General features: G+C 39.6%; 1 protein-coding gene across 1 annotated transcript in view; it reads left to right on the top strand.

Annotated features, from left to right (window-relative positions):
* Positions 1 to 16,115, top strand: part of PEX14 (peroxisomal biogenesis factor 14) — an 80,357-nt gene that overhangs the window by 47,681 nt on the left and 16,561 nt on the right. The window contains exon 4 of the mRNA XM_055704075.1: positions 14,197 to 14,319. Within this exon, the coding sequence (XP_055560050.1) occupies positions 14,197 to 14,319 (123 nt within the window). The remainder of the gene's footprint in view (positions 1 to 14,196; positions 14,320 to 16,115) is intronic.

The raw sequence follows: 16,115 nt of genomic DNA, 5'->3' as shown, positions 1-16,115 counted from the left end.
GCAGAGCAGAGAATTCATTCTCAATGAAATCTGAGGCTCTCTGAAGTAAAAGCTGTTGACTTTGTCATACCGTGCAAATGTGCACTGCTTTTAGCAAGACAATAAAGGGTAAATGGGGTGATCTCTGCTCCTGTGGAGAGGTCGGGTGGTTACATTACACAATCTTCTAGAGCATCTTGCAGCAAATACATGGGTTATATTAAAAGTTGCAATCATATCATTTTTTAAAAGTAAATTGCTGACCTTATGCAGTGGAATCAGCTTTATTGAATTTCGCCAAAAATGCGTTTATAATCCCCCCGCCCCCGCATACACATGATATTCATGTCCTTGCTGCCCATGTGGAAATGTCCCTTTTTATGGTGATAAAATTAAATTTGTCTTTGTCTCTGCCTTGCCTCACCTTTTAAGATTCCATCCTTAAGAGACACCAGTGGATATCTGTACCAGAGAATGAAGATGGGCAATATCCCTGCATGGCTGGCTGGCTGATTGTGAGCCAGCTGCCATGGAACAAATAAATAAGCTTTTCAGATTCAGAGGATAAATAAAGCTGAGGACAGGTGTAATATGGGTATTTTTCTAGGAGTGTTGTGGCCTTAGCATAAGTTGGAATTTATTTTGGCTTGGAGGTACTTAGGCTTTACTTCTGTACTTCTTCTAATTGCCATGCGATACAAAGTGTAAAATCCACAAATAGTTATTGTGCTACTCATGTAATACGGTGTTGCGTGTCCTCCTTCACTAATAACTAACCTTAAAACCATCTAGTCTGTGGCCACCTACAGCCCTCTTCCTGAAATCACTCAAGAAAAAAAGGGTTTTGCAGCATGCGCAAGAATTTAACAAACATATATCCCATATTTCTATACCAATTTGAATATTCAAAGTAGTCTGCAAATATTAACTTACTAAGCTTGTGACATCTTTTGTAGAATGGCAAGATTGTAAGATTAATTTAATGTATTTCTGATTACATTTTCTCTTCTTTGTTAGACCTTTACATTCTACGAACAGTTTGCAAACTCTGAATTTCAGTGGGTAACAGAGGAAATACCATCCCCATTTTAGATGGAGAAGCTGAGTCAGGTATAGTAAGAACAGTTAGATCTGAGATAATTCTAACTCCCAGTCATATATATATATATATATATATAAATAAAAATAGATATAACCATACTGTGAAGGTGATGTGTTGATGTTTATAGCATTTTCAGTAAAATTGCTCAAAGCATTTTTGTGTTTATCCTCTCCAGGCCCCAGCTGCTTTGGAAGGGTGGGAGAGGTTAAACTTAAGTTTTGTTCAATAAAATCAACACAAACCATCTAAGTAGATGAAGGGGCAGATTGGCCTCTGCAGTGTTAGCATGTATCCCTTCTAGAGCATCTCCCCCAGCCTGTCTTCCTTGTTAGGTAGTATTTAAAAGGCTAGTTGCTCAGAGGTACAGAGAAGCATATCAGAATATCATTCCTCCTGCTCTTCAAGTAACCAGGAGAATGCAGCTGTTAAACTCAGAAATGTAAAATACATGTTTAAAAGATGACTCTGTATGTGTTTAAAAAAGAGAGCGAGAGAGGATTCAAGGGAACCAAAAAATAGCAGGTTCCATTACTGTAATTAAATGGCAGCATTTAACCTATCAGGCCGTTGCGTGTATGTGAGAGACGAGCAGGGAGCTGCATTTGAAATGATCACTGTCTTCCTTGGGGGATAGAGTAGTTAAATAATTTGTTTGTGAGGTGTGAGTTCAGTGTAGGGTAAAGCAAGTGCCTGTGTGTGTGTGTGTGTATCTTAGAAGCTAGGGATGGCTGTGTGTTTACTGAGAATACCCTGGAGGTTGGTATTAACTAGCACGTGCACTGTCAGTAAGAACACAAGCTGCTCTTGCCCATTTATTAGGTTATCTGCAGAGTCAGGGCCTCACCTGGTCCCAGATATTGCATCATAAAAGGAGAGCTTTTTTTCACGCTAGGCCACCTGAGACAGACAGGAGTGGCAGTAAAAGAAAACCAGGGAGGAAATCGGGGAAGAAAAGAATCAAAGCCCTTTTGGGTGAGCTTTATCTGCTGCAGTGACTGTAAAGGGTAAGTTGTTCTGTCTGGTTGCTGGACTTGGCAGTCAGGAATGTGGGGGCTTTGTCATCCCTGGGGGACCAAGGGCAAAGCTGCTGCTCAGAGACCTACCCCTTGCACAGCACGTCAAACAGTTGCTTCCCCTGCAACAGTGTTCTGCCTGTGCCTGACATGATTTCTGTGCTTCAAGACTGTAGTGTGCAAAATTACATGGAGAGAGGGATCTGCAAAGTGCATCCTCGGCCCTTCATCATTGACCCCGACTCTGCAAAAGGCTCTTTGAGCAACCCTGTGTAGTGGTGCTGATGAGGAGCATCCTCAGAAAGGAGACACGTTCTTATATAGTGCCCAGAAGGGAATATCTTCCCATTTTTATTCACTCCCTTTTTATCTGTGAGGCAATTCCTTTGTTTAGGGGATATTTCCTAGTCCTGGAACTCGCAAGAGCTATCCTCATACAGTATGAGTTCGTGCTAGTAGCAAGTTTTTCAGCTGCTTCAGCTGCCTCACCTACTGATCTGACTTGCGTTACGTTGCAGGAACATGCCCATAAATGTTTCTTAATCTTCACTGCCGTTTCTGTGTGAATTCTGTGTAGCCGCTCCCATTTTAACTCCTGGGCTGGAGCTTTTGTGAGGCTCCAGAAGACAGCAGACAGTGTTAAAAAAAAAGATATTTTAGTATTTCCATTTTGAACATTCAATCCCAGTGACTGGATTTTGAGGGCAACACTTGGCTGAAAGGAGACCAGAGAAATGCCATGTGTTTTAGCACCCAGTCAAAGCAAAACATGAATTTGAGTCCTTGTGTACTTTGGTGAGAGTGAGAAATCTGTAAATATTTCCAAAGATGATCTGCAAGCACCAGAAAAGAAAAAGGACAAACTTGTTACTTGAATAAATCATTTATTGTAAAAGCCTTACCTAGCTCAAATGCATATGATGTAGGTATAGCTTCTCAAAACTGTCAGTTAGTCTTTGTATGTGATAATTGTGTCAGTCTCAAACATTTCACAAAGGATATTGTGTAATAGTATTCCTGTTTTACAGATGTAGAAACTGAGGCAGATGGAGGTTAAATGACCTACACAAGGTCAATAGCAAGGCTGGGAATAGAACACAAATGTGTAAAGGCTTTTTATTATACTAATAAGGAAACTCTGGAGGTGTGTTTGGCATGGTAATCGGAACCCTAGAGAACTAGAAGCAGTTAGTATGTTCTGTGCATGTCCCGAGGGAGCAATGATGAAACTCCTTTCCTACCTTACCACTCCAGTTCTCTGTGTGTGGTCACCACAGTTTTTCCACCACTTAACCTCGTTATTTTTAGTATTGTTAGCATTAGTCGTCCTTTGGGCATTTAATCCAGACTCCTTTAATTTTCTCCAGAACTCTGAAGACCTGTTGAAGGCACATGGGGAGAAAAAATTAACAATAAACAAACCAAAAGATGAAAAATGATCTTTTGAAACTTCTGCTATTTTGTTGACTTGTCCCCTAATGTTTTTGTCTTAGCTCTTCTTTTATCACGAAGGACCATGCTTGAATGTGTAATCTTGGTTTCTTAAAAGTTCGTTTGCTATTGTTTCTTTCTTCTCCACCCAAGATTAACATCCTGTGTGATGACATAGATGGTTGTTGTCTAAGTGGACGCGATGTAACCAACAAAATTGTGAAGGGTGGGTGGAGAAATATTTATACAGTTGTGTTAAAAATTACAAAGTAGGTTTGCCTTTTAAACAGAAGGTATTTCAACACTTATTGGCAGCATCAGCCTTTAATTTTACAGGTGGCTAGCTTTGTAGTAGCATTCAGCAAACAATATTTTAATGGCATGTAAAAAAATTTCTCTAAAACGAAAGAAGAACGAGGGTGATTTATAATCTGTAATGAATACTTGCTGACATGTCTTTTTATAATAGTGTATTAGCGTCTCTGTCTTTCTGGGGGAAGTGCAAACCAGATTTACCTGAAACATTTGTACTATAGTAATCAAATACCTAGTATTTAGATGTATTTTTCTTAATTGAGCTTATCTTCTCAGTATGGGTACCTGACTCCTAGGTGTCTAACATCGATTCCACTTTAAGAAACCAGGTTAGAGGAGCAAAAACATGCCATAAGGTTGTGAGAAAATAGCTGTCAGGAAAAGGACTTACTCATGCGTTCGTGGCTCCTTCACCCAGTGTTGACTTCTTTACGTTTCCTTATATTTTTGCACCATACTTGCATGTATTTTTGCTTTTTTTTAGAAACATGCAGCTGTAGTGACTGTTTTCCACGCTCCTTATAGCAACTTCCTGAGAGAGTGTACAGTATGCACTGTTGTACTGCATATTCGATGTTCTGTTCTGTGCGTTCTTCAAACACTAAAACTTCATTTAGTATACATTTTATATGTTTTTTTTTCGTGTGATAAGTCTGGACTAACAGGTTTCTTTTCTTCCTTTCTAAAGTTCAAAGTTTTGAAAGTAAAAGAGGAATGACATTGAGGCAAATTGCTCTTTAGATTACAGTTAATCTTAGTCTGCAGAGGCTACTCTCTGACAGGTGTTTCTAGTGTAGAAAATAATCCACATGCTCTTGGTAGTGTGTTTGGGGCAATCAGTAATTCCAGAGTAATATAGGGAACTGGGAATGGTGCATCAGGACAGACTTTCTCATTCTTATATATAAAACAAAGTCATCCTTCCAGATACTCTAAGAAATTTGGTTAAAGAATTCCTTAAAATGGCTTGAAATTGCTGCTGTTTTACACAATTCCTTTCTTTTGAATGCAGAGTTGGGGGGAAGGAGAGGCTGGTTCTGAATTGCAGGCCAGCCTAGTCCAGTAACAACAGATCAGCAGTGACTTCTAACCTGCAGGAATTCCACATTAGGGCCAGGCTGCTAGGTCAGATGGAACGTGGACTGTACTTGGGCCGTGCCACTGAACGGCCCTGGCGCAGGCGCTCCTCTGCTGCGCTGACCAAGGAGGGCTTGGAGTCCCAGGTGTCTGGATGACTGCAGATCCTCCAGGCCAGCTCCTTCTACTTCAGTGATGGAATTCTTGTGATGTGCTGGTTCAAGTTGTTGAAAATGCAGCTTAACACAGAGTTCCGAAGGTAGATCAAAACCAAACCTCTTATGTAGCCAGTGTATAGCGAGTGTTTACCTCACCTGAATTTAAGACAACCTCCAGCTTTCTCCTTAGAAGCTCCTGAAGATAATATCACAGATCAAAGAGTAGCCAAAGGCCAATCATTTTGTTACTCTTGCTCAACAAGCTGCTTAACGAAGTATTTCTCTTCCACGCAAAGTAAATGATCTGAAGCACAAATGTTTTCTGACACTGCTGTTTTTAAAATTTGTGGTAAGTTTTGGTAATGAAGTTTAGTTTCTAGGTTTTTGAAGTGCTGTGTACCAAACTCTTCTACTTCTGGAAATGAACTTGTAGAAGAAATTAATAGCCTTTCACCTTTATAGAATGATTTTTGTTTTAGTTCCCAATTTAATGGAAGGGGAATTTCATAGACCTGATGTTTGCCCTGGGTAAGTTAATTCATTTGTGTATGCAGTGTTTTTCTTTCCTTGACATAGACTGTTGAATGCTTTGGGTCTGACTGCCTTCTGCTCTTTTTCTGCACAGTACCTGGCACAATACCTGCACAGTGAATGCCTTTTGGGGTCTCTAAAGAGTATTATAATACAAGTAATGAGGATCAGGAAACGTCACCATGAGACTTGTTTCTTTGAAGGAATAACAGCAAGCATTTGCAGATAACAGGTTGGGTGTGCTTGGAAACTTACCTGTTTAGTGTATCTAATACTGGTTTTCTCTGAAAGCATAGTCTTATTCATAGGAAGGTTGTCAGCTGTGGTAACAAATTATGACAGCACTATGGTTACTAGAATAGTGTCTCTTCCATTATCTGGATTTTCTGCCCTATATGGGCTTCTTTTAAACAAATGTCAGAGCCCTGGTTATGTTCTATTCCTGATAAACTGCATTAGAATTGGCATCCTGGCATAGAGTCTTAATTTTAGAGATCCTGGCATAGACATTAATTTTAAATCCTTTCAAATATGCAGAGGTTTTTGTTCTCTGTGTAGTGTTTTCACATCATGTACTGGCTGAATAGGATGTCTTGTGTTCCCGTGTTACAACATTGGCTTCCAGCTTAGTCACATGTGTTGTCTTTTCACCCCTAGTGGATGGAATGATCCTCAGGTGGACTTACTCTACCATTGTCCATGCTAAGGAGGTTTTCCATCAGGTACTGTTCTTCTGCTTGAATGAAAATAGAAAGGAAAAACTGAAGGCAAGAGAACTAAAAATAAAACCCACAGATGATGATAAAATACAATTTCCTCCTGTTTTTAGAAGGAGATATTTTTATTTATGTTACAGAAAGACTTGTTTCTTCCGTCTTTTTTGCTGATCATGGTATTCTTAGAATAACTCTGCAGTACACAGGTCTTCAGAAGAAGGCACCCAGGACTGAATTTTTGCTGTGTTTTTGCCTATGCTTGTTGTGTAGGAATTTAACTGGGCTTTGTAATAAAACTTCTGGTGCTGTAATTCAGGTTACTGAGGACTTCTGGACACATCTTTTTGGATTTAGAGTCATGTTGCTGTCAGCCTTTTTTCTAATTTGAACTTTTTGTGAAGCAGAAATTATGCGTGTTGAATTATGCTGTCTGCTACCTGAAGATTTGTTGTAGATTAATTGAGAAATGAGGTGTCCAAATCCCGTTAAGGCTGTGATAGCGCTGCATCTAGCAGGACTTTTGCATTTCAGGATCCTGAGTCCGAGTCCCATTACCCAGCCATTTTGTCCTGCATGATGTTCCTTGTATTCTGCTCTTAGTGCTTTGGCCCCTGAAACATATAACTTAGTATTGGGAGCTTTTACTTAAGATACCCCTTCCTTGTCTCCTATGTGGAACAGAGATACCATACTTCATAGAAGCAAGGAGCTTACTTTACATTAGAAGAGGGAGACCTGACCTCTCTTACTACAAGTGAAACTGTATTTTCCCTGCCTTGAAACTACCAGTGAAATACATTTTGCGCTGACTTACAATGCTGTGATTTATGCTGTGATATACTTTGTGATATTACAATGTCCTTTCGCCTTTGTGTTTGATTTTCCCCCCCTCTAATACATTTTAGTGGGTATGTTGTCAGTGAATGGGGGTATTTACCCAAAATGCCCATAGGAGAATGAGGCATTCTCCCTGCTGTTTGCTGCCTTAGAGAAAGAATCCTCTGCTTTTTTTCCCCTCCCATTAATATCACTGCAAATTTTTTTTTCTGTATCTTTCCTCCTTGTTTTGAAATAGTATTAACAAGGGAGATATTTTTAAATAGAAAACAACTCTAAGGAAACATATTTCTCTTTCTCTGTCTCATGTACACACACCTACTATGTGTTACACACAAACCTGAATGAGTGACCAGAAGCAACTTTTTCATTTTACATTTTGAACTTCTCATATATAGAAAATGGGGAAGAAAAGTTGTGGTACTTGTTCCTGTTTTTTGCATTCCAAGACATGCTAAGCAAGTTGCTTGCCCTTTCTTATGCAGAGTGAAAATACTTTGATCCAGTTTTCTGAAGACAATACTCATTTCATAAGAATATTTAATCAGTAGAAAATAGGGAGGATTTAGTTTGTTTGTTTAGTATTTAACCAAGTGAATAAGGCAGATTAGGGGAAGGGGGGGGACACTGGACCCATAAACAAGGTGATATATAATATTTTTTTTCGTTCTCCTTTTAAATAAATACCGATCAGCTTTATGTTCAGAGACAATAGGAGCCGTTGGCTTAAATTTGCAGTTTACTGTATTTATGGCTGTAATATCAAGGTGCTGCCGTCGTAATTTCATGCCCCAATGAGAAGAGCAAGGTCGAAGCAAATGCTTCCATCGGCATCTGCTAACACACTAACTCATAAACAAGGCCCGGCTGGATCAGGTGGCACGGAATAATACAGGCTAATGAAATACAGCACAGCTTTCCATTACTGTTAGTTTTTACAGTGTCGTCATTACGTGTAATTTATGTTTAAAAAATTCAATTTTATACAAGGCTCTGGGAAATAGGGGTCTGCAGGTCACCCGACGACTTTTAACGGCTCTGAGAGTCCTTATTGCACTCTACTGTTCCAACAAAATGTTAATAATAAATAAAAAAAAAATCCCTCTTTTACTTTTTCTCTGGTTTGCATATCTTGCTCTGTCTTTTTAATTACAAGTGGCTAAGGAGAGTTTGGGGCTCTAGATGGTGTCAGGAGTTATCCCCTCTACTGATGCTCCCAGAGGGGGGTTGCTATCTGCTTGCTTTTCTTTTGTCTGTCTATCAATCACCTGGGGTCCTGTAAATGGAGTAAACACAGCTGAGGAGAGGGAGATACTTAACAACCTCTCTCCCAAACCCTCACCCTCTGACATTGCCCTCCTCTCCTCCATTACACTTCATTTTATTATAGACTCCAAAAAGCTTGCCCAGGAAGAGAAACTGCTGCCAGATTTATTTATTTATTTACATTTGTTATGCCAAAATACTTTTTATTTTAACCTTTTCCTTCCTGGTTGCCTCTCTGTAATTCGTAGTTAGCATTGTGCTGTCAGACAGGTTTCCCTTACTTATTCTAGTGCCGTGCAACGGGAGGTTAGAGCACCTTTATCCGTTCTGATTGCTGCTTAGTCACCCTGATGGGTTAAAGTATATAATGTCTCTTAAAGATTGCAATTACATAATTAACAGTCTCGTAGATAAATAAAGCTGTAAGAATTCAAAGCCCTTTCAGTAGCTTATCAAATTACTTTTACTTTGCATTTTTCGGCCTGACAGTTGAGGCTAGTCAGTTTGCCTTTGATGTTTGGGTTCCTTTACACAAAGTTTGAGCTGGAAGTCCAGCAGCAGGATGTTTACATTAAAATAGTGTGTATTAATGTAAATGAAGGGTAAAAAAAATCAGAGTGATGTTTCTGAGACCATAGGTTTTGTTAAAACTTTGGGTTGGTCTCAGCCTTATAAATGCTTTATGAACTAAGACATGGGAAAGAAAATGGATCAGGAGACTGTGCCTTTCTGACCTTTTTGCAGTGTGTTCAGCTAAGCACAGAGTAGGATATAGGACAAACATTTGATGAAAGAATCACCCAGCACTGTGTGTAACTGACGGAACAGGTGGAACCGTTAGTCTGGATCAGATCCCAGAAGGTTTTTACGATGATTCTTTTAAAATGTGGCCATGTTCTTTCTGAGCAGAGTTGACTCAGTGGCTTCCAGGAACAGGAGTGTAATGTCATATCAGGGTGTCTACCCGTAGATCTTCCTTTTAGTCATATAATACCATGCTCTAATTTCGGGTAGCCTTATAGTTTGTTGTAGCTAAACAAGTTGTCCTGTCCTGTTGTGTTTTCTTCTTCATGGAAAGTGTGTGCATGTCTGAGAAAAACAACAGTAGATACCACGCCGCCCTGCACCCCTCCCCTGCCTTTTGTCCCTGCAAAAGGATAGGTGTGATGATTGCTTCAGGGTGGTCTGTCAGAGTGGTAATAAAGCTGGCTTTGGAAACCCACAAAAGTAACTTAATTCTTTCCACCACCTTTCCCTATTACGGCAGAATTCTTAATTTCTTCCTAACCAGAAATTTTCTCCCTAAAACTAATGTTGCCTTCAGATTGTGAAAATCTTGCATTAATTACTGGATTGAGCAACACAAGGAAGAATATAATTAAGTATACGATACACTCAGTGGATGGGATAGGGAAAAGAGTTGTCACTGGAATGTCAGAGCCTGTGTCAGAGAAGGAGAAGGAAAAACTTAGTGGCTCATCTTGTTAAGCTCATGCAAGGGTTTTGCATTGCAATTATTGCTACTGTGTTTCCAGAAAATAGAGAAGAATGGGTTTTTGGTAAAACTATAGATTGGGGCTCACATCTGAATTTGTTTTTCAGACTGTCAGAGGTTTGGTTTTGACCTTGGAGCACTTCTCATACCTGTATGTCTCACTTCTTCCTCATCTCTGAAATACGGGTAACAGTACTCCTCTAAGTGCTCCTCTACTTCAGAGTGGTTGTAAGAGGAACAGCATTTGGATGTACATGAGGTCCTTATATTAAATAATAGTAGATATTATATAGAAGTGCCTAAACAGACAGTCAGGTCTTAAAGTTCTTGGGTGAAGGAGTTTTTTATACAACACCTGAGGTACAGGCACGAAGAGATGCATGTGACAACCTATTTTATTCTCTGACTTGCTCTGATTCTGTGTTTAACTACAATTTACAGAGGCTGAGCAATCCCTGAAAATTGAATGGCAGCAGTGACAATCGCAGGAGAGGGTCAGCAAGAACCTTCAAGTGTAAAACAGTCATGGGTGCTAGATTATTCAAATCAGCACCCTGAAGCCTGAAAGGAAATTTTAAGGCTTTGTGAAAATTATGACTAATTCTTTGCAATGGCTGTGGTGCTGTGGAGGAATGAAATGGATGGCTGGGGGAAGGGAATAGGTTTGCATTCTGTAGGGCTATGAAGACAGTTTCCTCACATCCTTCTCCTCAGCTCAGTCCTTGCTCAGTACCCTCTGTGGTTAGATTATTCCTTGCAGATAGCAATCAACTGGAAGGAAGTGTGTGTCTAATTTGCATGAGATTATTTAAAACAAAAAAAAAGGTCTGCATTAGTCAGGGTGATGGTAAACAACGCAAAGAGATGCCTTTTATAATATAGCCATGGCTCAGCTTTCAAAGCCAAATATAATTCACTTACAATTGGCAGTTTCCTTTATTGTTCCTTTTAACCTTTTGCATTCTGTATGGTCTTGATCTTGCTGCAACTCCAGATAAACTAAAATGTTTGTTTTCTGAAGTGTTGAGAAAGTGGATTTAGAGCAATTCTGTTAAACTGAGGTGATTTTCTTGACACATACCTCTTAGAGAGTTATATTCGACACAAAGCTCCAGTTTTCATGGCACTGCTTTTTCATCCAAGGGAAAAGGTATTATTTTTGGATTACCAACATCCTGCTAGATTAGAACAATGAATGGACCATGGATACTTTTTTATATAATGTGGTGACAGAAGGACTGTGGTAAAATAAAGCAAGGTGAGATATTGAACAGATGACACTTTGATCTGGTTTAGAAATGCCCACTTTTCTATGCAATTAATATATCACGGTTGAATAATTTGGGGCGTGGAAAACTCGTACGGTGTGCATACATGTGTGTAGGTGGTGAATATGAAAAAAATTCCGTCCAAAGGGAATTTTGATGAGTTAGTTTCTAATTGCCTGAGGACAGTCTTAGAATATCTTGTGTATTTTTGTTACTGTGTCTGAGAAATGACAACTATGAAGAGAGGTGTATTTCTGAATCCACAGATGACTAGTTGCAGTGCAGATTTATTCCAAATATGTGCTTAAGGAATTGGCTCCTGGAGATTATTCCCTCGATGCTTGGGAGGCCAAGATGACAGTGCCTTAAAAACATCTTGTCCAGAAGAATAAAAAGGAGGTGTTCTGAGGTGATGGCACTCCCAGTGTTCTGCTCTGATAATTAAGAAGGGGTGTTAGTTGTGGTGTTCTTTTGTGTAATGCTACTAGTACCATGAACGAGACCACTTCGCAAGGCAGCAGAATAGTCCAGGGAAGTAATAACAATTTTAATTTGCACTACTTTGCACAGGATTCAGGCCAGGAATTCAAATGTGAAAGGTTTCTCATGACTCTGTCATTCACATCACCTTTTTGTTCACAGTACAGCAAGGTTTTAATGGAAACAGTGATACCTGAGTGTGCCTAGTTGGCAAGACCAGAATAGTCCCAGAAGTGCATTTTAACTGCAAAAGGCTTTAAGTTGTTTTTTTTCTCAAGCAAGATGAGAATAGAAGGGGCAGTATGGTTAGGAAACAATAAGCATTGGTTCCTGCTCTTTTTGTGGAATGAGGTAAGGATCCTCCATAACTTCTATACGTTTCAGAATGTTAAATATTATCAGATTTGCTATCTTTGCATGGAAACAGAACAAAATACCCTGCTCTACTGGGAGCCACATTTGCACCCAGCAGCTAATGTTGTCTCCATCTTTATGACATTCCATAGTTGCTAGTGACCTGCAGTGCTGGCATCTGTTTATGCTTTCTCCAACATTGGATAATCAGGAGCTGGCTAAAATGGTTTCTTTCTGATTAGGACTTTGCTTTTAACATGGATTAGACACCATAAATACTGGTTTTTTTTGACTAGAGCAGTAGGCTGAGTTGTGTCATGTGCCTTTTATTACTCTGACTGCAAGTCTTGTTCCATATTGTTATGTGTGGTTTTGGTTCCTTACTATTTGAGGCATGCATCACATGCAAGTAAAGGAGTGATTTGTTCAGATTGCAGGACCAGAGATCAGGAAATTCAGATTTCTGATACTGACACTGACAATATTCTGTTACAGTAGAAAAATTACCTAACTTCTCTGTGCATCAGTATCTGCACTGTAGAGTAGATAGAACACTATCTCACAGGAACTCACAGTATCTCATGTACTCAAAGGAATAGGGAGAAGACCCGTTAATAGTTATAAAGCCTTGTGAATACCAGAAACACTGTGTTAGTGCTTTATGATATTAAATAACACTTCTGAGGCAGACTTGTATATATATATATTTCTGGCAATATTGTTTGTGCTACAGATTATTCTGTCTAGACCCCCAGTATGCAGTGAAGTTTAAGATCCTGAACAAATTTATTGAAACTTGGGTAATACGCCCAGAAGCCTGGCCATTGTCTTTATTGTATCTCTCTGTAATGTTAAAAAGCTGAGTGTTTTAAAGGATTAAGTTCAGGAATTTCATCTACCAGCATGGATCTGGAGTAGAGGGGATGGAGAGAAAGCATGCCCCGTTTTTCTCCCACTGCTGTCACATTCATACCATTTTCCTCACTGTGCTCAGTCCCTACAACAACTGTGTGAGGATCAAGTGGTCTGTCTTTTCTAGATCTCTTTCCTTAAATCTGTATTCTCGCTTCCAGCCTTTCTGAATGCTGTTGCATATGTGCTGCATGTATAGTTAAAGGTGCTGGGTCACTTCACGTGTTCCTCATAGCAGGGACACTGGGTTTTGTCTGCCTCTGTGCAGGAGAATAACATAATAAATGATGCAGAGCTGTCCAGGCCCCACAGCATGGTGGCCATCTGAGGACTAAATTCTTTTTCTAGAGGTTGTTTTCTTCTGTTGGAAAAAACAATCCAGCTGTGCTTCCTTCTTCACAGATGCTGGTCATCGTGAATCCTTTAGCTGCTTTGCTTTTCCCCCGTGTTGGCCAAATCCTTTCCGTATGTTGTGGCCAATTGCAGATGGTCATCCTGGCATTTCCTGATGGCAGGAGTGACTGCACCAACATGTACCATGTGTGCAGTGTTACTACAGCTCTGCGTGAAATAAAATCCAGGCTGCCCTAGGGCAATCTAATCATGCAGCAATAGGCCGGGGCAATGCTAAGCTGAAAGTTTGGGCTTGGCCTTGTTTTGATCTGTTTTGTTATAGTTTTATTTCCTCCTTACATTCTGTGTCCCATTCATACTAATCACAGTCAGTCCTGATTTTTTCTTTTTATTTCTGCATTTGTCATAAAATAAAGCAAATTATTCCCGTCTTCGGAAACGATCTAGACTAATTAGTCGTCTAACCCAATAATTAGTTTTTTGTTTCCCTGTCTGTTTTCATGCATTATTGTTAGTTTTTTCCCCTCTTTTTTTTTTTTACACCATTACAGATTAAAATGAGCCACATTTGCAGTTGATGGTATCTTTTTTTCGGGGGAAGAATGGAGAATTGCAATAGAAAGCTACTTCAAAAGCAGCAATAAACTCAAGGATAAATTAAGGAAATTGAATGAGCCACATTTGGAAGCAGCGTTGAGGCTAATATTCTGTCGCTTAAGGTTAAATTGCAACAGAGAAAGAGAGAGGGAGACATTCCAGTGAATCCAAAATTGGGGAGGCATTACTGCTCAAGTCATTGCCAAAATTCTTTGCAGCTTGAAAGGGTTCTGCCTGGCTTCAGAATTTAATTATGCGTGCATCAAGTGGGTAAAGGTGCTAAACTGATTTCATTTCCTCTGCTCCCCCAGGCCTGACAGATGAAGAAATTGACCTGGCTTTCCAGCAGTCGGGCACAAGCACCGATGAGCCACAGTCCCCGGGTCCTTCTACACAGCTGGTGCCAACTCAGCCCTCTCATCCTGTGGTGTACAGTAAGTAATACTTTGAAAAACATCTGGTCCTGTTGCTTTCTGCAGTGATTTCTGCAGCACTTTCACAGATTTCTGTGCCAGATCCTAGATTTTAATTCGGCTAACGCCATACTTTGTCAGAATTGGACACCAAGTGCTACTTTTGAATGCACTTCATGGTTGTTGATGCTTGTAACAAGATCATACTATGCAAGGAAAATGAGATACAAACAATCAATCATCATCTACAAACAAACATTGTAAGTACTAGCTTGTGACACCTCTTGACCTGAAGGTGTACAGTCAATACGAATTAGATTCTGACCCACTGTAAGGACCTGAAAAAAGCATTTAGTCAACTCAGGACTAAGTCTTCCCTTCTAAAATGTCAGGTCATGCTTCCCTTCATCAGTAGGGTTTTCTAATATTTAGTTCGCTAATACATGATAGAGCTGATAGATTCTTGGATAGAAGGTATTATAAAAGTGCAACACTATTACGTCTTTAGTTATTGCAATGGTAGACTCTGTTCAAGAAACTGTTGGACAGCATCACAGAGTTTAGTTTTTTAGTTAGAGGACTTACTTTCTTAACTAGTCAGGCAACTGATCAGTTCACAGAATCATAAAATGTCTCGGGTTGGAAGGGATCCATAAGCATCATGGAGTCCAACTCACTGCTCCTCACAGGACTACTTAAAACTAAACCATATGACTAAGAGTGTCATCCAGATGCTCCTTGAACTCTGTTAATGCCTTGAGCAGTTACTTGAAAGAGGTGTATTTTCAGCACAAACAGCAAGCTAGAATACAAGGTCTGCAGGACTTAGTCTGTTACTTCCTCTGTGTGAGTTGAAGGTCTGGCTCAATGGACCCCCAGTTTGAATGAGTTTTAAGAGCGCTGTCAGGTTACAAATAATAATAAACTGTTAATATGTGTCCTTAATTTTAACAGGCTTTCTCTCTCCAATCTTAAATAATCTGAGGGTGACAACAGAAATTCTGTGTAGACCGTGTGGATGTGATTGTATGATTTTGTGTACAAAGTACACTCTCAAAGAATTTTTAAAGTCCCAACATAATCTGTGTAGACTCAAAATTTACATATGTATTTGCATTTTAAAACAAACCTCGCAAAAAAGTATCTAAGCTCCAAACAATAAAAACCAAAGTACACACCATTAAAAATCCATCAAAAAAAGCTGTTCAGCTCACATGTGTGTGTGGCAGTTTGAAAATCACTTCACTTACCTGCCAAGTATTAAGAATAGGATTTTGATATTGCTCCTAAACAGCTCTCGGTCAGATACTGACTGATGTAACAGTCCACTTAGGGCTGTGTTTATTAGTTTATGACGTAGTTTTGCTATTGCTATAGAAAATACTAGACTTGCTTTCTGAGTTTTTAAATACTCTGGTTTGGCACAGTGTGGGAAGAAAAGCATTTGTGATGAAGTTGGGCTCAGAACTGCAACATTTCAGACTGTTGTGTTTGGTGTGCTGGTGAACTCCAGGACTGAATTCTGCCTCCTGGGCTAATACCTGCCTGCTGTAGTTCACAGAAAATGCCAGAAAAGCAAAATTTGCTCTCTTGCCGAAGAAACAGTGCTAGATCCCTCGTAGTGCTATTCATTGCTTATTCAGCTAACCCTTATGACAACCCAAATTGGAAGAGTTAATCCTCCCTTATAGTGTTCCACTAATATGAGTAGGGCAGGAAAGAAGTATGGGATTCAGACTGGAAAACGTTGTCATCACTGTTCACCCTTGCAGCTTTATTACTGTGTGGGTTTTTTTTCCTTTTACTATTTTGGCTTT

The sequence above is a fragment of the Falco cherrug genome, chromosome 3 (assembly GCF_023634085.1).
Source record: "Falco cherrug isolate bFalChe1 chromosome 3, bFalChe1.pri, whole genome shotgun sequence".
NCBI lineage: Eukaryota > Metazoa > Chordata > Aves > Falconiformes > Falconidae > Falco > Falco cherrug.
Note: the sequence above shows the minus strand (reverse complement) of the source record. Positions and strands in the feature narration are given on the sequence as shown.